Source organism: Aptenodytes patagonicus, chromosome 4, assembly GCF_965638725.1.
Source record: "Aptenodytes patagonicus chromosome 4, bAptPat1.pri.cur, whole genome shotgun sequence".
Classification (NCBI taxonomy): Eukaryota; Metazoa; Chordata; class Aves; order Sphenisciformes; family Spheniscidae; genus Aptenodytes; species Aptenodytes patagonicus.
Genome location: NC_134952.1, coordinates 38,085,883 through 38,101,678, shown reverse-complemented (window position 1 = coordinate 38,101,678; position 15,796 = coordinate 38,085,883). Strand labels below are relative to the sequence as shown.

At 38.4% G+C, this 15,796-nt stretch overlaps 1 protein-coding gene across 5 annotated transcripts in view; it reads right to left on the bottom strand.

The window, feature by feature from the left end:
- Positions 1 to 849: 849 nt before the first annotated feature.
- Positions 850 to 15,796, bottom strand: part of DCTD (dCMP deaminase) — a 58,475-nt gene continuing 43,528 nt past the window's right edge. For all 5 annotated transcript variants that reach the window (XM_076336459.1, XM_076336460.1, XM_076336461.1 and 2 more), the window contains 4 exons: positions 15,465 to 15,600; positions 5,861 to 5,977; positions 4,200 to 4,296; positions 850 to 2,164 (listed from right to left, as the gene is read on the bottom strand). In XM_076336459.1, the coding sequence (XP_076192574.1) occupies positions 2,086 to 2,164; positions 4,200 to 4,296; positions 5,861 to 5,977; positions 15,465 to 15,600 (429 nt within the window). In that variant the 3' untranslated portion in view covers positions 850 to 2,085. The remainder of the gene's footprint in view (positions 2,165 to 4,199; positions 4,297 to 5,860; positions 5,978 to 15,464; positions 15,601 to 15,796) is intronic.

Here is a 15,796-nt window from a genome sequence, read left to right as displayed (position 1 = left end):
TTGGGTTGACGGTTGGACTCGATGATCTTAGACGTCTTTTCCAACCTCTATGATTCTATGATTCTATACTCTGAAAGCTTGTATATGAGGCTCTATCAGATCAAAAACTGATTGGAAAAAATCTAAAAAAAAGCTAAAATCCTATCATATTCTCCAGTACTGCTCTTCTGTTACACAAACAAGGAAGTTCTGGGGAAAAAAAAAGTCATTATAAAAAAATAGTACATTCCTAAAACCACCTGGACATCGGTTCAAAAAACTCCTGAGTTTTTATGCACATCATACATTCCCATTATCCAAGGCCTGACATAAAAATACTTAAAGTAACTGGAATCACAATGCATATATCTTTTAAGTCTGAACTTAGATCAGCAATTATCTATGAAGAAAACAGCAATTTTGCTGCCAAACCCAGAAATTCTGCTGCTTCTCTCCCCTCTGTCCCATTGTCAGACCGGTATAACTCAAAATGCTTCTACTTAGTAATTCAGGCCAAAGAAAAAGATGTGCATAAGCTGTTTTAGTGACATTTTATTAAAGTAATTTTTCAGGTTTCACCCTCCCCCTCCACATATGTGCAAATTTCTTCTTCTGGCAGTAAGCCACACACCAATTTTGAGGTGGAAAACAGTTGCAGGAAAAAGAGAAAGTCAGAAATTACTTTATAAATGGACACATCTTACAATACATTACAACGCTCCCTTTAGTAGCCAAATGGTTCATGAACATTATACTTTATGTAATACCACAAATGCACAAAATATGCTTTGCATATGATTGCAAAAACAGCAGCACTCTGGAGCCAAGCACATGGTTTAATATTATAATAATGAGTCTACTTCAATGTAGTGGATTTTAATAAGACTTTAATAATACTGGTATGAAGCCAAATTACATAATGTCCCAAAACATGAAACAAAGCTTTTACAGAGAAAATAAAAGCTCATTGAAGTATAACCACATTTAAAAAAAACCAAACCACCACCAATGTTATCTAAACAAAGCCATTAGGCATATTTAATTTTAAAAAATCAAATTAGAGAAAAGGAACTCAAATCTATTCCCAGATCTCAAGATAAAATTAAAAAGGATATTATTTTAGGCAACATTTATGAAAATGAAGGTACTACGCCAGCACTGGGAAACAAGCTAACACCGTAATTACCTCTTTTGGCACAGATATGGATATGGGTTGACTATCTCCAATTTCTCTCAGAGGACAAAAAATGATTCAGTTACCTTACAGGTTGATTTTAAGCCTGAACTATGTTGGATTGTCTAGAAACAGCTTAGACCAATAAAATGATTGCCTTCTACACATGAAAACCAACTCCAAGTAAAAGTCCCAAAGGTAGACAGCCAAATGATTTACTCCCTCAGCCCCCTCCAATTCTGTGGTCTTGGGGAAAACAAGGACTTGAAAGGACCTGTAAAGCTCGGTCTGGCACCGACCATTCTCAGAACAACTTCCTCTCTCACCCCTCCCCATGTATGACAGTGTTAGATAGCAATTAAAAGAAAAATCAGTATTTCATTTGTTGGATAACACATGCAGAATATCACACGTTCTTTAAGCTGTATAACCTTTTAAAATATTAGTGTTATGCTAGTTGGAAGATTAGTATTTGCACGAATAACATTTTTTGTCCTTTATTAGGATCAACTATTTAGATCCACATATCCAATAGAGAGATCAACATATATTAGCGTATTCCACTGTACTACTGCTTACAACAAGTACTACTGTTAAACTAAGTCTAAATCAATGCTGACAGCCTATCAGAGCATGTGGCGATGAATACAGCAAGAATCAGAACAGTTTTCTTTACAGACATTATATTGTCTCATCTACATGTCTCTAGACTTTTTAAGCAGTTTTGATAAAGGCATTAAGAAATTCTAAGTAGATTTAGATTCCACATGACAAGATGAAGTGAGGGGGACATTTTATGCCTTGGATTTCTTAGAAGTCTACTTTAGCTACAGAAGCCATTAAAAAGTTGCAAGTAACTTCAAGATGAAAGGCATTAGCAGCTTTTTAGAAAAGGATAATCACAGTCTTCTAGACACTTAATGAGACTTAATTCACAGAAGCTTTTGACTTGGTCTGCTGTTAATTGAATCAAAGTCGATGACGATCTTGTCACACTTTGGCTTGAATTCCCTAAAATAAAGAAAAACACCGATATTAGTTAGTAAGCAGTTAAAACATTTTGCTTGCTTTAGCTCCAGCTAAATTTTTGAAGCAATAAAAAAAAAAAAAAAAGCCCTCCTTGGATTCACGTAGTTTTCATCTCTATGGGAGCCAATTATAGTGCACCACACTGAGAGAAACCTGGACAAGAAAGACTAAGACAAAAAAGACACATGGGGTGGGTTAGCCTGTACGTTCTTCGGCTATTGGAGTTCATACGTTACCCAGGAGTCAAAGGACTTTTAACAACTTAGCTGCAGGTGGTGGCATCATGTTACCAGGGCTGGGATTTTTGTTCATATATATTTATATTTCAAATATTTTTATATTTAAATATTTGAAATATATGTGAACAAAAATATTTATATTTTTTATTTACAGATACAGGTACACATGTATGTATCCATAAAAATATTTTAATATACTGTATCTGTATTGTATATACACATATATGTATATATATGTATGTATAAAAGATATTTGGAACATATTTTGATAAATGTTTTGATCACTTTTTTCCTGCCAAGTTTTCAAAGAACACTTTCAAACTTTGCCCCAGTATATTAAAATATTTTTTGTGCTAGGGGAATAGATCACATTATGCATCATACTGGGGAAAAACCAAACTAGTTGAGAGGGAATCATTTTAAAATTGTAACTTTAGAACTGTAAAATTAATACTGCCACAAAATGTTTCCTTTTATTATCATTAGAGCATCTGCTACAGCAATTAGCAAGGAAGATATTTGGGGACTGAGCATATATTTTCCAGTCTACCAGTAAACAAAGGATTATGCAAATAGTGGGGATTTAGTGCCTAATTAAGCTCTGCAGTTCAGTTCAAGAGATTCATTAAGTACCACCTACATCCTTAATAATCAATACAAGAATGAGTAACAGTCAACACAGAAAAGCACATGCTGCTGACCACAGAAACTCTGAATACTTTGTCCAGAATAGCAGTCTGAAATGCAAGAAACATTTCTCACCCTGGAGAAGTTACGAGATTTGACTTGCAAGAGAATGATTTATGCTTCTTAGTCAAATAGTCTTAGTAGACAGGAAATACACTGAAGGACTAAAACTGAATTTCAAGTACTGCTGTGTTTTTTCATGGACGTTTCTTAGCCCAGTAGGTACCTTTCATCCTAAAATTTTATCTGTCAGAATTGTTATGTTTGCAAATTTTTTGAAGCCTTTATATTAATATTATAAAACATTTTAGAGTCGCAAAGCCTCCCTGACTGCATAATTAGCCTCACCCACAGCATGTTATTGCTATCAAACTAGCTGTTGAACAGATTGTCTTTAGGTATTTCTGTCAGTGTCTTTAAAAATCCTACTCTTCAAACATTTTTCAGATTCTCATTACTTTAAGGCAAATATTCCAAGTTTGGTCCTTTTCTCACAAGAAAAGCTGACCAAAGAAGACTGGACAGTTATAGGCATCAAGAATTAATTATGCGTGGCTGGTTTGACACCTTCCCAAATTGACTGCCACAAAAAGATACTAAAGTTTCAATAAGGATCAGGTAATCCATTAAAAAAAAAAACCAAAACAAAAAACTCAATTGGTCATTTCAGTCCAACTCATATGATGATAGGATAATTCAGGTTGTAAGGGAATTCAGGAGGTCATCTAGCCTAACCTCCTTCTCGAAGCAGGGTCAGCAATAACTCACCTGAGTACAATGTAACAAATAACCATCACATTCGCAATTTCACTTGCAGTCCAGGAATGAAATGAATATTCCAAATGGACCATTTTCTCATAGAAATGTTAAGAAATTGAAATTTAACCAGACACAAGGCAAAAAGAATGGTGCAACAGTCTGTCAATCCCGTACCTTTTGCAGGCATACAGAGCAAGCCATCTACAAACACTACCAAAGAATAAAACGCTGCAAGATGCAAAGAAGAAAAATTTTTGCCCTGAAGTTGGTCTCTTTCACACACCTTTCTTCCTTTCAAAAATAAAAACTAAGTTAATCCAAAGTTCTCTTACCTGTATGTAATACCTGCTAAATCAAACATCCGCCGTGCAGCTGTCATTTCTGTAGTGTCATGATACTTGTCAGACATAAAAATAACTTCCTTTATGCCTAAAAAAGGCATACAGAAAAAATGTTAGAATTACACTAGAAAAAAAAAAAGTAATGTCATATGAAAACTGGTGCACAAAATCAGAAAAGGCAGCATTCATCCACATACTCTAGAACTCCTTGGTACACCCCTACTTCCCAAAATACTGTAGACTGTACTTGAGAATAAGGCTATGTAAGGTAGAGCTGTTTTGGAAGACAGTTCTTTCAGAAATGTTGGAAAATGTTTTTCCTCCACTTTTACCCAAGTTTAACTCAGAAAACCAGAACCAAAAACTCACAGGCAAAACCACAAGATAGACAGACTAGAAATAAAGTATTTTTGCAAAAGTAATTGAAAATTTATCTTTCTACCTCTCTAATATAGATAAAATTCCCCACAAAGAACTTAAACCCCAAATCCCATTCCCCTTCCAAATGCATAGCTATAAAAGGATGCTTTTTCCTTTTGTTCCCTGTTTTGTAAATAACTCCCAGTCCCAGGTTCAAATCCTCATAAACGCATGCTGTCTCAAATTGTTGAATGATCTATGCCTAAATTACTTAGGCGGGGGAGAAGTGTAAAGGTTGACCCAAGAGAAGTTACAAGCGTTTCGGAGCCTATCAACACCTTACTGTATTTACCAGGCAACATAAATATCAATACATTGCAATTTAGTGCTGACCTAAGTGCATAAGGAAAAGGATGAGTGACTACATTGCGAACAACCAACCAATCTACTTTGAAGACCATTTGATTCTGATTCTGTAAATGAGAGAAATGTAGCACAAATACAGAATACCATCGTCTTTCCCCCTTCACCTCTCTTCATTTCAAACCTTACTGACCAAAATAAAGAAGGATTCTGTTTGCTACTTTCTTCCTGAATTCCCGTGGCCATTAGTGATGAGAGAAATTCCCCAGAATAGCAATCCATGCTAGGATTGCAAGACTTTACTCAATGACCAAAATATATGCTACCTTAAAGCAGAGATTTTTATGGAACTGAAGCCTACTGCAGATATGCCTAATCTGAAAAAAGGCGACACATTTAGGCCAGCACACTTGCTGCAGTGGCACAGATTTATAACAATTGTAATGAAAGACATAATTAAAATAGGATCATAGAAGTCTTATGACATTTATGAGCAAAGATATTTTAAAATCTTCAAATATCTACCATGCATCACATTCAAATTAAAATTTCATGTATATACTCCCAACAGACCTTTTGTCATGCAGAAGTTTATTTCTTTCTGCCCTACTCTATTCAATGTGTCAGAGCACAGTAAAATTGACAGTAATTATATGCAAAGCCTGTGTTGTTCTTTGGCAGCTCCTGGTCTAAGAAGTTACAAACCTAAATTAGAAGCACGCTTAGAATCACAGAAGATGCAATTAGCACTGGAAAAATTTGGCACCATTCAGATGCAAAAAAACCCCACAAGTAGCATCTTATGAAGTTGACAGTGCAATTAATTTAGATCTAACAGCAGCAATTTAACATCAAATACATCCGTGATAAGATACCAACGAGCAGGCAGCACTGCAACCCTGACAAATTAAGCTGGCACTACTCCTTACCTGCCTGAATGATGAGTTTTGCACATTCATTACATGGAAATAAGGCAACATACATGCTGCAGCCTTTCACATCAGCTGAGTTTTTGTTCATGATGGCATTCAATTCGGCATGGCACACTGATTTAAAAAAAAAAAAAAAAAAGAAAAAGAAACAATTCATAATACCGTTCATTAAAATAACTCAGTCAAACTAAAATTAAAGTGTTACAATATAACTGCTTACATCCTTTCAAAGGCAAATAGCTTGCACAGCTTGTCATAAAGGGCAGAGGAAGAAATAAAAGCAGAAATACCAAAATCAATGAAGGTCAATTGTTCTGACCAGGCTGCCGATTAGTAATGATATCATTAAGCGCATTAGCATTGCCATTTGCTAACACCTATTGCAGGCAACAAAGCCATAGGCTGTGGGCCAAGTAGTTGCAACCACCCTAAGTGAAGCAATATCTCACTGCTTCACAACTCTCTGGAGTATCTAATTGCCAGTATAAAACAGCTCATTTATGTGTTTACATGCACAGATAGGAACAGTCTTATGGTTATAAAAGTGCACTGTGCGCTCTTAAAGGCAGGAGAATCGCGAAGTAAAACCGAGCAGCTCTGTCCTCTGGGTCTCAGAACAGCTCAGTGCTGCTGCATGATTCTCTCACCCCAAGAATACACAAGACACACTCAACCATAAAAATGTCCCAGCTTTAATATTAAAGTGAGTTTACTGCTCATTAAAAGGTGCCAGACTTCCCAAGCAGGAAAACAAAGTCCTCTATTTCTCCATGGATTTGAGATAGGCCAGGTAGCGAGAGACTACCCTGCCTTATTCCACCGTAACACAATAGCTCTTTCTGGACAGATCGCACCTTAGGGTTTAAGTTTTTATGCTGAACACATCAGCAGATTATCTGATGTGTTACCAACACAGGTGAGAAGAGCACAGTTTCTGTGTCATCCACCATGAACCTCTGAAAAAAACATTAGGATCTCTGCGAGAACTTCCTGTTTACTCCTAGGAATGACAGCAAGTTGCATAATTTATATACCTACCTACTAAGAAACTGCCTGCTGCCCTGACTTACTTCATAAACACGTGCTGAAGTGTGGTGTGGGTTTGAGCTCATCTAGAGACCTGCATGTGCAGACATTAAGAGTTTTTCCACTGCTTGTTTTGAAGAATGGATTAAAGAAAAAAAAAGTTTTCCTCTCCCTTGAATACATGGGAAAATTAAAACAGGCAAAGTTAGGGGCACAAGCTCATAGTATACTTGCTACTATGTACTGACCTCGGTGTGAATGATCTCACCAAACAAAGAATAACTGAGTGCAGCACCTTCAACACGCAGGAATCCTTGCTGAATGGAAATGTTTTCCGCATGTGCTAAATGTCTACATGGAATTTTCTATATAACAGCTAATGCACTATAAATTTACAGCCTAACTTACAGCACACAAGCTTTCCCATGTAGACAAGTCACAAAGGACCAAACACTTGCTAAAGAAAGCTCAGTATCGACTTCTACAAGCAGTCCCCAGCATCACCATTTCCATGCTGTCCACATACCTTCTCATAAACAGTAAAGCCAGAAACTAACATAAAAAATAGGAAATTAACAAAAATACCCACACCCCCAAGCCCCAAGCACCATCACATTAAGGTTTCTATTACTACTATTATTGTTTCTATTGCAACTGTAATTGGGTCACACTGTATTTTAAACATGTGCCATTAAGTGTACAAGATATACAATTATATGAACCTATACATTTAGAAAATCCAGAAAATACATTTAACTCCAAGTATATTACTGAGTTGCACTATTCTTATGTAGGCTTTGCAATAAGTAGTCAGAGAATTATTTTTCTGGGGTTACAGAGGATTGAGTGAAAAAGAGTATCATTATTTCCACAACTGGAAATAGGTTATGTCAACAGGACAGAAACATCACTTTTAAGTTTCTTTTAACAATATACTTATGTTCTAGGCAGCAGTCTAAAATGCGGAAGGCCTCCAGAAAGGAGTATGAGGGAATGTTTTCAAAGGCTCACAGAACTAAAAAAACCAAACCCCCAATTCCTTCAGTAAATATTTCCCCTTCACTAAAACTCAGAAATCTTCAGCCATAAAACCAGACAAGTTTCATTATTAGTACTGCAACGTTTCCTTCCTGTGCTGATGAGAAAGAAAGGCTCTTTCTGCAGACTTCTACAAACTTTCAACAACAAACCTCTTCCCAAGCAAAAACAAGTTCAGGCCAAAAATAACTTATAGAAGATAATCAGCTGGAGTGAGGAAGAGAGAAGTTTTGCCTCTTGATCATCTTAACATAATCTAAAGTGAAGAACAATTATGATTCTCCAGTGTGGAAAGAAGACACAGAGACAGTAACAAGGAAGAAACAGAGACTAATCATTCCAAGACAAAAAGTAGTGGGGTCTCCAACAAACCCAGCAGGCTTTCATTTCAAAAACAAAAGGGGGTAGGTTTTTCATGCACACTATAGCCTAACCGAGTATTTTACTGCACATACTGCAGAAAGTAGTATGGGGACTAGAAGTTTGCATTGATTCCAGAAGTCATCTTTTTCCTTCCAATATTTCTTTTTTTTTTTGTCTACTGGGCTATAAAATACAAAACCATTTTGGCTCAGTTGTTGGAACTTGGAAGAATATTCTGGGAAACTATCATTACACATGTCTTTGTTTTATACATTTCCCTAGACATCTGCTACTGGCCCCTGTAAGGGATATTATGCTAGATGGTCCTTAAGAAGGTATAGGTATCAGACAAGTATTTTTAGGCTTTGTCCCATCACTCTTCATTCCCTCTTTCTCATATTCCCCTCTCTCTGGCAGATAGGCATCGACTGTTAACCAATTTATAGATAAGATAGTCTATTATCCCCAGATTTTTCTTATAGACCTGCCCAGCTTTGTACAGAGCATTAGTGAGAGACAGAAAACAAACCCAGGAGTCCAAAATCCCTCTTGTTAATAACTAAGTAGTTCACATTTGGGGTGTTATGAAGTTTTCTAACCTATTAAGAGCTCCTACTAATAGTTACATATTGTTCTCTCTCAGACAATAAGAAGCTAGCTTAAAATAACCTTTCACCGGTGCACAGTATTCAGAACTCTGAAAACTGTATATTTAAATAGACTAGTAAAACTAAGAATTTTTACAATACCCTATGGGGGCCCCCAGTGTTTTATTTTTTTAAAAAAATAATATTCACGTATAGCCAACATAATATTAAGTCTGCAACACTGGTTTCCATTCTGGAAAAGCAGCTTGAAAAGTATTCTCAAAAGGCTTCATTAGCTGAAGAAATAACCATGCAATGAGAAGTTACTGTGTGTGCTCTGACATTCCCACCACCTGCTACTATATTCATGGGGGGGGGGGGGGGGGGGAAGGCAGAGGAATGACTGCTTCATTACTGGTAGTATTAATTGCTAGTGTTTTATCTTTTCTCATTGCATACTACCTTGTGTTGCATATATGAGGTAGCACTCATCCTTAAGCCTACCTGTAAATAGAAACCCCTACTTACCCTATTAATGGTCATTTTTCAGGATTAATCACTTAACATGAACATGCTCTTAGTGGGTTGCAGTGTCAGAAGTGTTCTTCCCACCTACTAGAAGTGTTCTGACTAGTGATTTTATAAGAACCACAGGACTAGTCCAAGTGTTTCTTAGTACTGTTTAAAGGCTTACATGCTTGATGAAGAGCCTGGAGTAGGGACCACTATGTCACCTTTTAAGAAGCAATCAAAGGAGGGGCTGGGGAGAGTGACCTTTCTATGTGATTAATTACTAACTGAGCCAGACTAAGAATTTTGAGGAATTATGCACTAAATATGGTGTTACATTTGAAAAGAATACATTTCAATGCATTGATTGTCACGCAGCAAGTTTTGACTGACTTACTAACATAAGTTTTTATACTGCCATGTTAACCAACTTGACAAATATTACGGGTTCCCAATACAGATATATGGTAATAGCACGGTGTTCTTCAACATAATCCTGGCACAGAAATGGATACAGGGAGTTCTGTAATTTGGCCCACATCTTCTCAGTCTTTTGGTAAAATCTTCACCTTTTCATGTTCATCCCTTGTCCATCCCACCTCTGTCCAAGCTCCACCTACCAGTTATCCTTTACTCGCTGGATCCCTGACGCTGGACACAGCAAGGATCACGGAAGGGACCGATGTATTATTGAAAAGAATGGGGTCTGGAGTGACAACCACTGGGTACAGTGGTTGATGGATCTGGAATTTGTAGAATGACATCAATCTTTTTTCAGCCTCTGTGAAAGTGTAGGGATGGTTGCTGGCCATTGCATTTAAGGGAAGGCAGGACACTGATGTTGGGCTGACACTGCCCTCAGCCGTTCCTGCTGCTCTCTTTCTTGCTTTGCGTGCTGGAGGAAGAGCAGTTGCTGTGGTCAGGGCAGGGAGGCAAGGATAGCACCACCAGATTTCATTGGAGTCCTAGCCTATTCAGACTGCAGTCAGAAAAAGGGAACAGCCCCAGCCTCACTGCTTTCTTCCGTGAAAAAGGAGAACTGGGAAGTGAAGATGGGAACCACTCAGCTCATTTATGAACATCACAAAATCTGCTGGGGGCAAACCAGAGAAGCCCCCTCTCAAAACCTGAGAAACATTAGCTAATCCACCCCATTTCCCAGTTCCTCCCATCCCGCTCCAAGTTTGTTCTACTCTCAGCAGAACACAGAGGCGTTTCTTAGCAGGCAAGCAGAACAAGAGAAATTATTCTTGGAGTTTCCAAATCTCCAAACTTTCTAGAGATTTGATGTATGACACCAGAATTGGACAGAAATCCATGCAGGACGAGAGTGAGTGGCTGTAGGTGGAGCCTGTCTCCTATAGACCCCCTTTCCAGCTGAAGCCTCAGCTTTGCACTGCCAATTGGAGAGAGAGCATCACACTTCTTCATAGTGCCTTATCAAGTCTTGTGCTGTCAAAATAACAGCTTCTACAAAAGTAACATTTGCCTGAATATCTTTGAGCGTTCATCTCTCTAAAAAATTGACAAAAAGCTCATAATCCTAACACGAGGAAATGTTGATAACAGTTTGTTTCATTTTACACAGCAGGTACTGTTCAATTAGAGCATACTTCTTGCCACAGCACATATTTTATCGTATCTGAACCTGTATAAATATTTGTAAGCATATTTACTCAATATTTTCTCTATTGCTCAGAGGTTTCTAAATTTGCCAGTCATTTTAATTTAAAACTCTCTTAATTAGAGACTGGTTGTCAAATGGATGTTCTTAAGATTACAGTGGAGACAGAGAGCATAACAAGAGCACAGCAACTAGCATTAGTGGGAAGACTTGCGTTAATAGGAGAAAAATGCAGGATTTTAAATGATCGGTGAGAGGAAACTGAGCATCATCAAATCCTTGGATTCACCTAACACAAACAGAGGGCACTGACTTTTGACTCTGAAAGCCAGAATTTTGTCTAATTATTAAGAAGCTTCTGCACACAGTACTGAACACAATGCTTCAGGAAGAGCTTTTAATAACATCTTAGTAAAGTAGGTATTCAAAACTGCCCTTCCATTTCTCCCATGTGCACAGAAACATCCCCGCTCCTGTCACTGACTAGCAGCCTGGAAAGAGCCAGTTCCAACACAGCAACGAAAGCCCGATTTTGTGCTGTGAAAAATGGCATTCTTCAAAACACCCAGTGCTTTCTGACATAACAAGGCTATACTACTACACTGTTCAAATATACACTACAACTAGAAGGAAAAAAGTTTTAATCTGCTTCAAGACTCTCATAAGGAATGCATAGTATCAATACAGGTGATCCACATCACTATTCCTGTAATATCCAAATGCCTTGCAAACATTTGCATCCTCTAAGGTCAAGTGAGCACTACCTGCGACATTTTGATGCTTTCTTTCGGTAGCAGCTCAGGTTACACTTAGATATGGGTAAATAACAATTTTTTAACCGAGCATGACCCTTTCCCTAACACCAAGCTGAGCAGAACCCACACTTGAGGGTGCAAGTTAGGTATGTACAGTATATTGCAGCAGACAGATAATTGAGACACTGGTGAATTTCAGACCAACAAGTTTCAAGATACAGAAAAATTTAAGAGTGACGGACTTGTTTAGCCTTACAACAAAAGTTCAAAAGGTTATTGTTATCAGTAAGTGCACAGAGGAAGGGGGGAAAGGAGGAAGGGGTAATCACAGTGAATAAGAAAAGCTAAAAGAACAATGCCAGCACACACAAGAATGTATAAACTAACTGCAAATAAATTTAGGGTGGAAATTGGAAGTTTTCTAACCGTGAAACAGTGAATCTGATCAGAGCTGTGGGGTCAATGCATCCATCTGTTCTGCTGGAGCTCAATAAATTTATTATAGGATCATCTAACTCACTTCTGCAAAGATAGCCTCTGGGTCCAATCCCCTGCTATGTCTGTGCTGCTAAATACAGACAGGGCCAGGGACTGACCCTTGGCCCCGAGGCCAACTGGCATGGACTGGCTCATGTTCATCTCACTCAGGGCTCCATCAGCATTACATAGCACTTGGCCCTGGGTTTCCTCAAGGCTCCAAGTCTCAGGAGTCCCATGGCACCATATACTTATTTTGTATGTCTCAGTTCAAAGTGCATAAAGAAGTGAGATGACTTTTTTGCAGCCCACCAGAGTGGTATTTTCACAACATGAAACAGAGTATGCCTTGCATATCCCCCAGTATGGCCTGAGGGAGCAAAGAGGGTTAAGCATACCATCTCAGCAGGCTTTGCATTATAGGTCTATACAGGATGACAGTTTTCTTGCAGCCTTTTTTCCACCCGGCCCTCCGGAGCAGCCTTTGAGCAAGCCATTCGCAGAGCAATACTCAGGCTTTGCTCTGGAGAAAGCTAGTCAGAGTGGTCCAAAACAGATGGAAGTAAGCTAATGTTTATGCCTAATCTACAGCAGTACATAAAACCAGGAGGTCAACATTCAGATCCACCCCCAGCCCTTTTCTGTAGCACTGCAGATGCATGAAGTAGCTCTAGAAGACATCTTCTAAGTCAATGTGGTGGTACATGCACAATTACGATCAGCTTTACCTAATAAGCTACATTGCAGCTCTAGTGATGAAGGTGCCAGCATTCCCATGATAAGCTAATGGAGCACACAGTAAGAGCGTACCATCTCTGAACAAGCTAGTCAGGAAAAAGCAAGGATAAAAAGTTCCATTTACACAAATGCTGTGATGATTAGCAAAAGCAGAAAGGAAAACATGACAGTTTAATGAGATTTTAGCAGCAATTCTATGTGTCTCTTTGCATCTACCAGAATTTTTTAAAGCAGAAGATTTTTTTTTTTTAATATATACTTGTCTGGTCTGTCAACTGTGCTATCAAGATTAATAAGAAACTGCTAGAGTTTAAATGATCTGTGAATTACAAAATAGGTCGTTTATTCATCACAGCAGACACTTTATGTTACAAAGTTGTGATTTTTTTTAATGAGGTGAAGACTAAGATTCCTGGGGGGAAGGGCAGTAGTTAGACCAACTCCTAGAAATGAGCTCATCTCTCCAGGCTGTTAGATTGGTTAGTGCATTTTTTAAACACCATGTATTAGAGATTTTTACTTTATTCCACATCTTTTGGAGTCAGAGTTAACTAAAAAAAAAAAAAAATTTCAGGTCATCTTGTACAAAGATTCCAAACAAATTCATACAGCATTTTTAGTTTAAATTGGTCAGCTTAGATTTGAGTGCCTGGAACATGCTCAGGTCCCAGAGACCACCCACACTGATCTTAGTTCAGAACTGAGACCTTACAGCAGCATAAATATTCAACCAAAATCAATATCCTGTTTTCAGTACTTCGTATTTCATCAATGGGCTAACACTTGTTTCCTCACCCTATAAACAAAGAGCAGTCTACCAAGTTGTATCATTATGGTACCGTCATTATATGTAAAACCAGTGCTTCTGTGCTTTAGAGCAGACTTAAAATTTGGCAGGAGCTGGCCCTAGTATTGGGAATACATCTCTTATGAAAAATAATATGAAACTGTCTCAAGCTTAAGAGTTAACATTAGAGGTTTTATAATAAATTGGTAAAGTGAACAAGGACAAAGTACCGGGGTTTTAAGAACTCAAATACGAAAATGATGAATTATGTGCTGAAGCACTGCGTATCATCTTTCACTGCAACGCTATGGGAAACCAGAAAATGTAATGCCCGTTTTTAGAGGGAGCTCTGGGTGAACACGAAACAGCAAAACTCATGCAAGTCTAATTTTTGTATTAGACCAATTGTTAGAAGTTACAAGTAAAAAACAGAATTAGTAGGCAGAGATAAATACTGTACACTGGAAAAGAGTCGCTATCTTTTTGCAAAAGCTGAACACTGGTCCTCATTTCCCCCCACCCATGCAGAGGGAAGGGAGAATTTCTGAGGGCTCTTGTTCAGTTTTGTGGTTCTTCCCCCTGCCACTCCTGAGCGCAGGATGGGCTTAGATGCAGCACAGGATGAAGGAGCTCCTAATACCCATTTTTCCTGTGCCCATGGCTTCCTCTGCATTGGTCTCACCCACAGAGGCGCAGGAGCTGGTGTGGAAGCAGAAAGATGAAGAAGGGGGATTTAAGAGAGCATACACTCCTCCCTTCCTTATCAGTCCTAACCACCGTTCCTCCCCAACATCAGCTATTGCAGGCCACAAGGCAGCTCTCAACTCCACGTCCATGCCCAGCACTCATGGCATGAAGCCTGAGGCAGCCCAGCAAGCTGTCTCCTTGGTTCTGCAAACCACACCTGGCCCACAGGAGTAACTGTACAGCCCTGTTGATAGGTGCACCAAGATTCACAGAGGACCCTTCAAAGCAGGCTTGCAGAAGGCCAAACTACGCCTGCTGCAAAGAGAAAGACATGATCTGAAGCAGCACTCAGCCACATTTACCATGAAACTGCCCTTGCTCTTCATTCCTTTTGCCTATTTAGTAAATGTGAATCAAATCAGAGGCTGAAATAAACAATGACAGTCACCTCACCCATAGCAGGGTAGATCCACTACGCACCAGATTAGGCAAAAATGGCATGGAATGACAGAATGCAATCACATACTTCAAGACAAACAAAATTAAGCTCCTTCATAATATGTATTGCCTATGCCATCAACACCTGAACACTGGAATTTCCCACAACCACTGGAGTTTACAGTTTTGATACCTGCATTTTAGACCCAATTATTTTTTTTGCATATACATGGTCTCTGTAATATCTGTGGAGATGAACACACACACACAGAAGCAGCAATCATCTGCATACACTGCAACTGTGTGCTAATGAGCTGCCTTATATTTACAAGTTTTCACTACACAATCCAAAATGGCTAATCATTTATGAACATACTTCACCAGGAATTCAGTCCTTCATAAAGACTGTTTTCATTTATTTTCAGAGCTGTGATTTTTATCCTCATGTATCACATATGGGCACATTAACCAAATCAGGCAAGTGGAAGAAAAACTGATCGGTATTTTACCAGCTGAACTTTCACATATACAGACATCACAAGTCTGACCTGTCAACCACAAGAAGCCTTACCATAAGGATATTTTGTGTCTAGTCTATGTGCTGCTGTTCTTGTCCAGGGTAGTACATCATCGCTGCAGCCATTAGGCATCCCATTGTATCCGATTCCAACAATCTTGTTTTCTGAATTTACAATGCAGGCACCAACCTAAATAAAATAAGATTTATATAGTACCAACAGCATGCAAAACGATGTATCAACAAGAAAGATGAGACCTGAAAAGTCAGTCCTACAATTTTCATTTAAGAGATACAAGCTTCACTTTATATTAAGTCACACCATCTAGTGAGCAAGGCTACAATTGTACCTAACTGGTGGAGCTTTAAAATAAATCAGGGCAGAT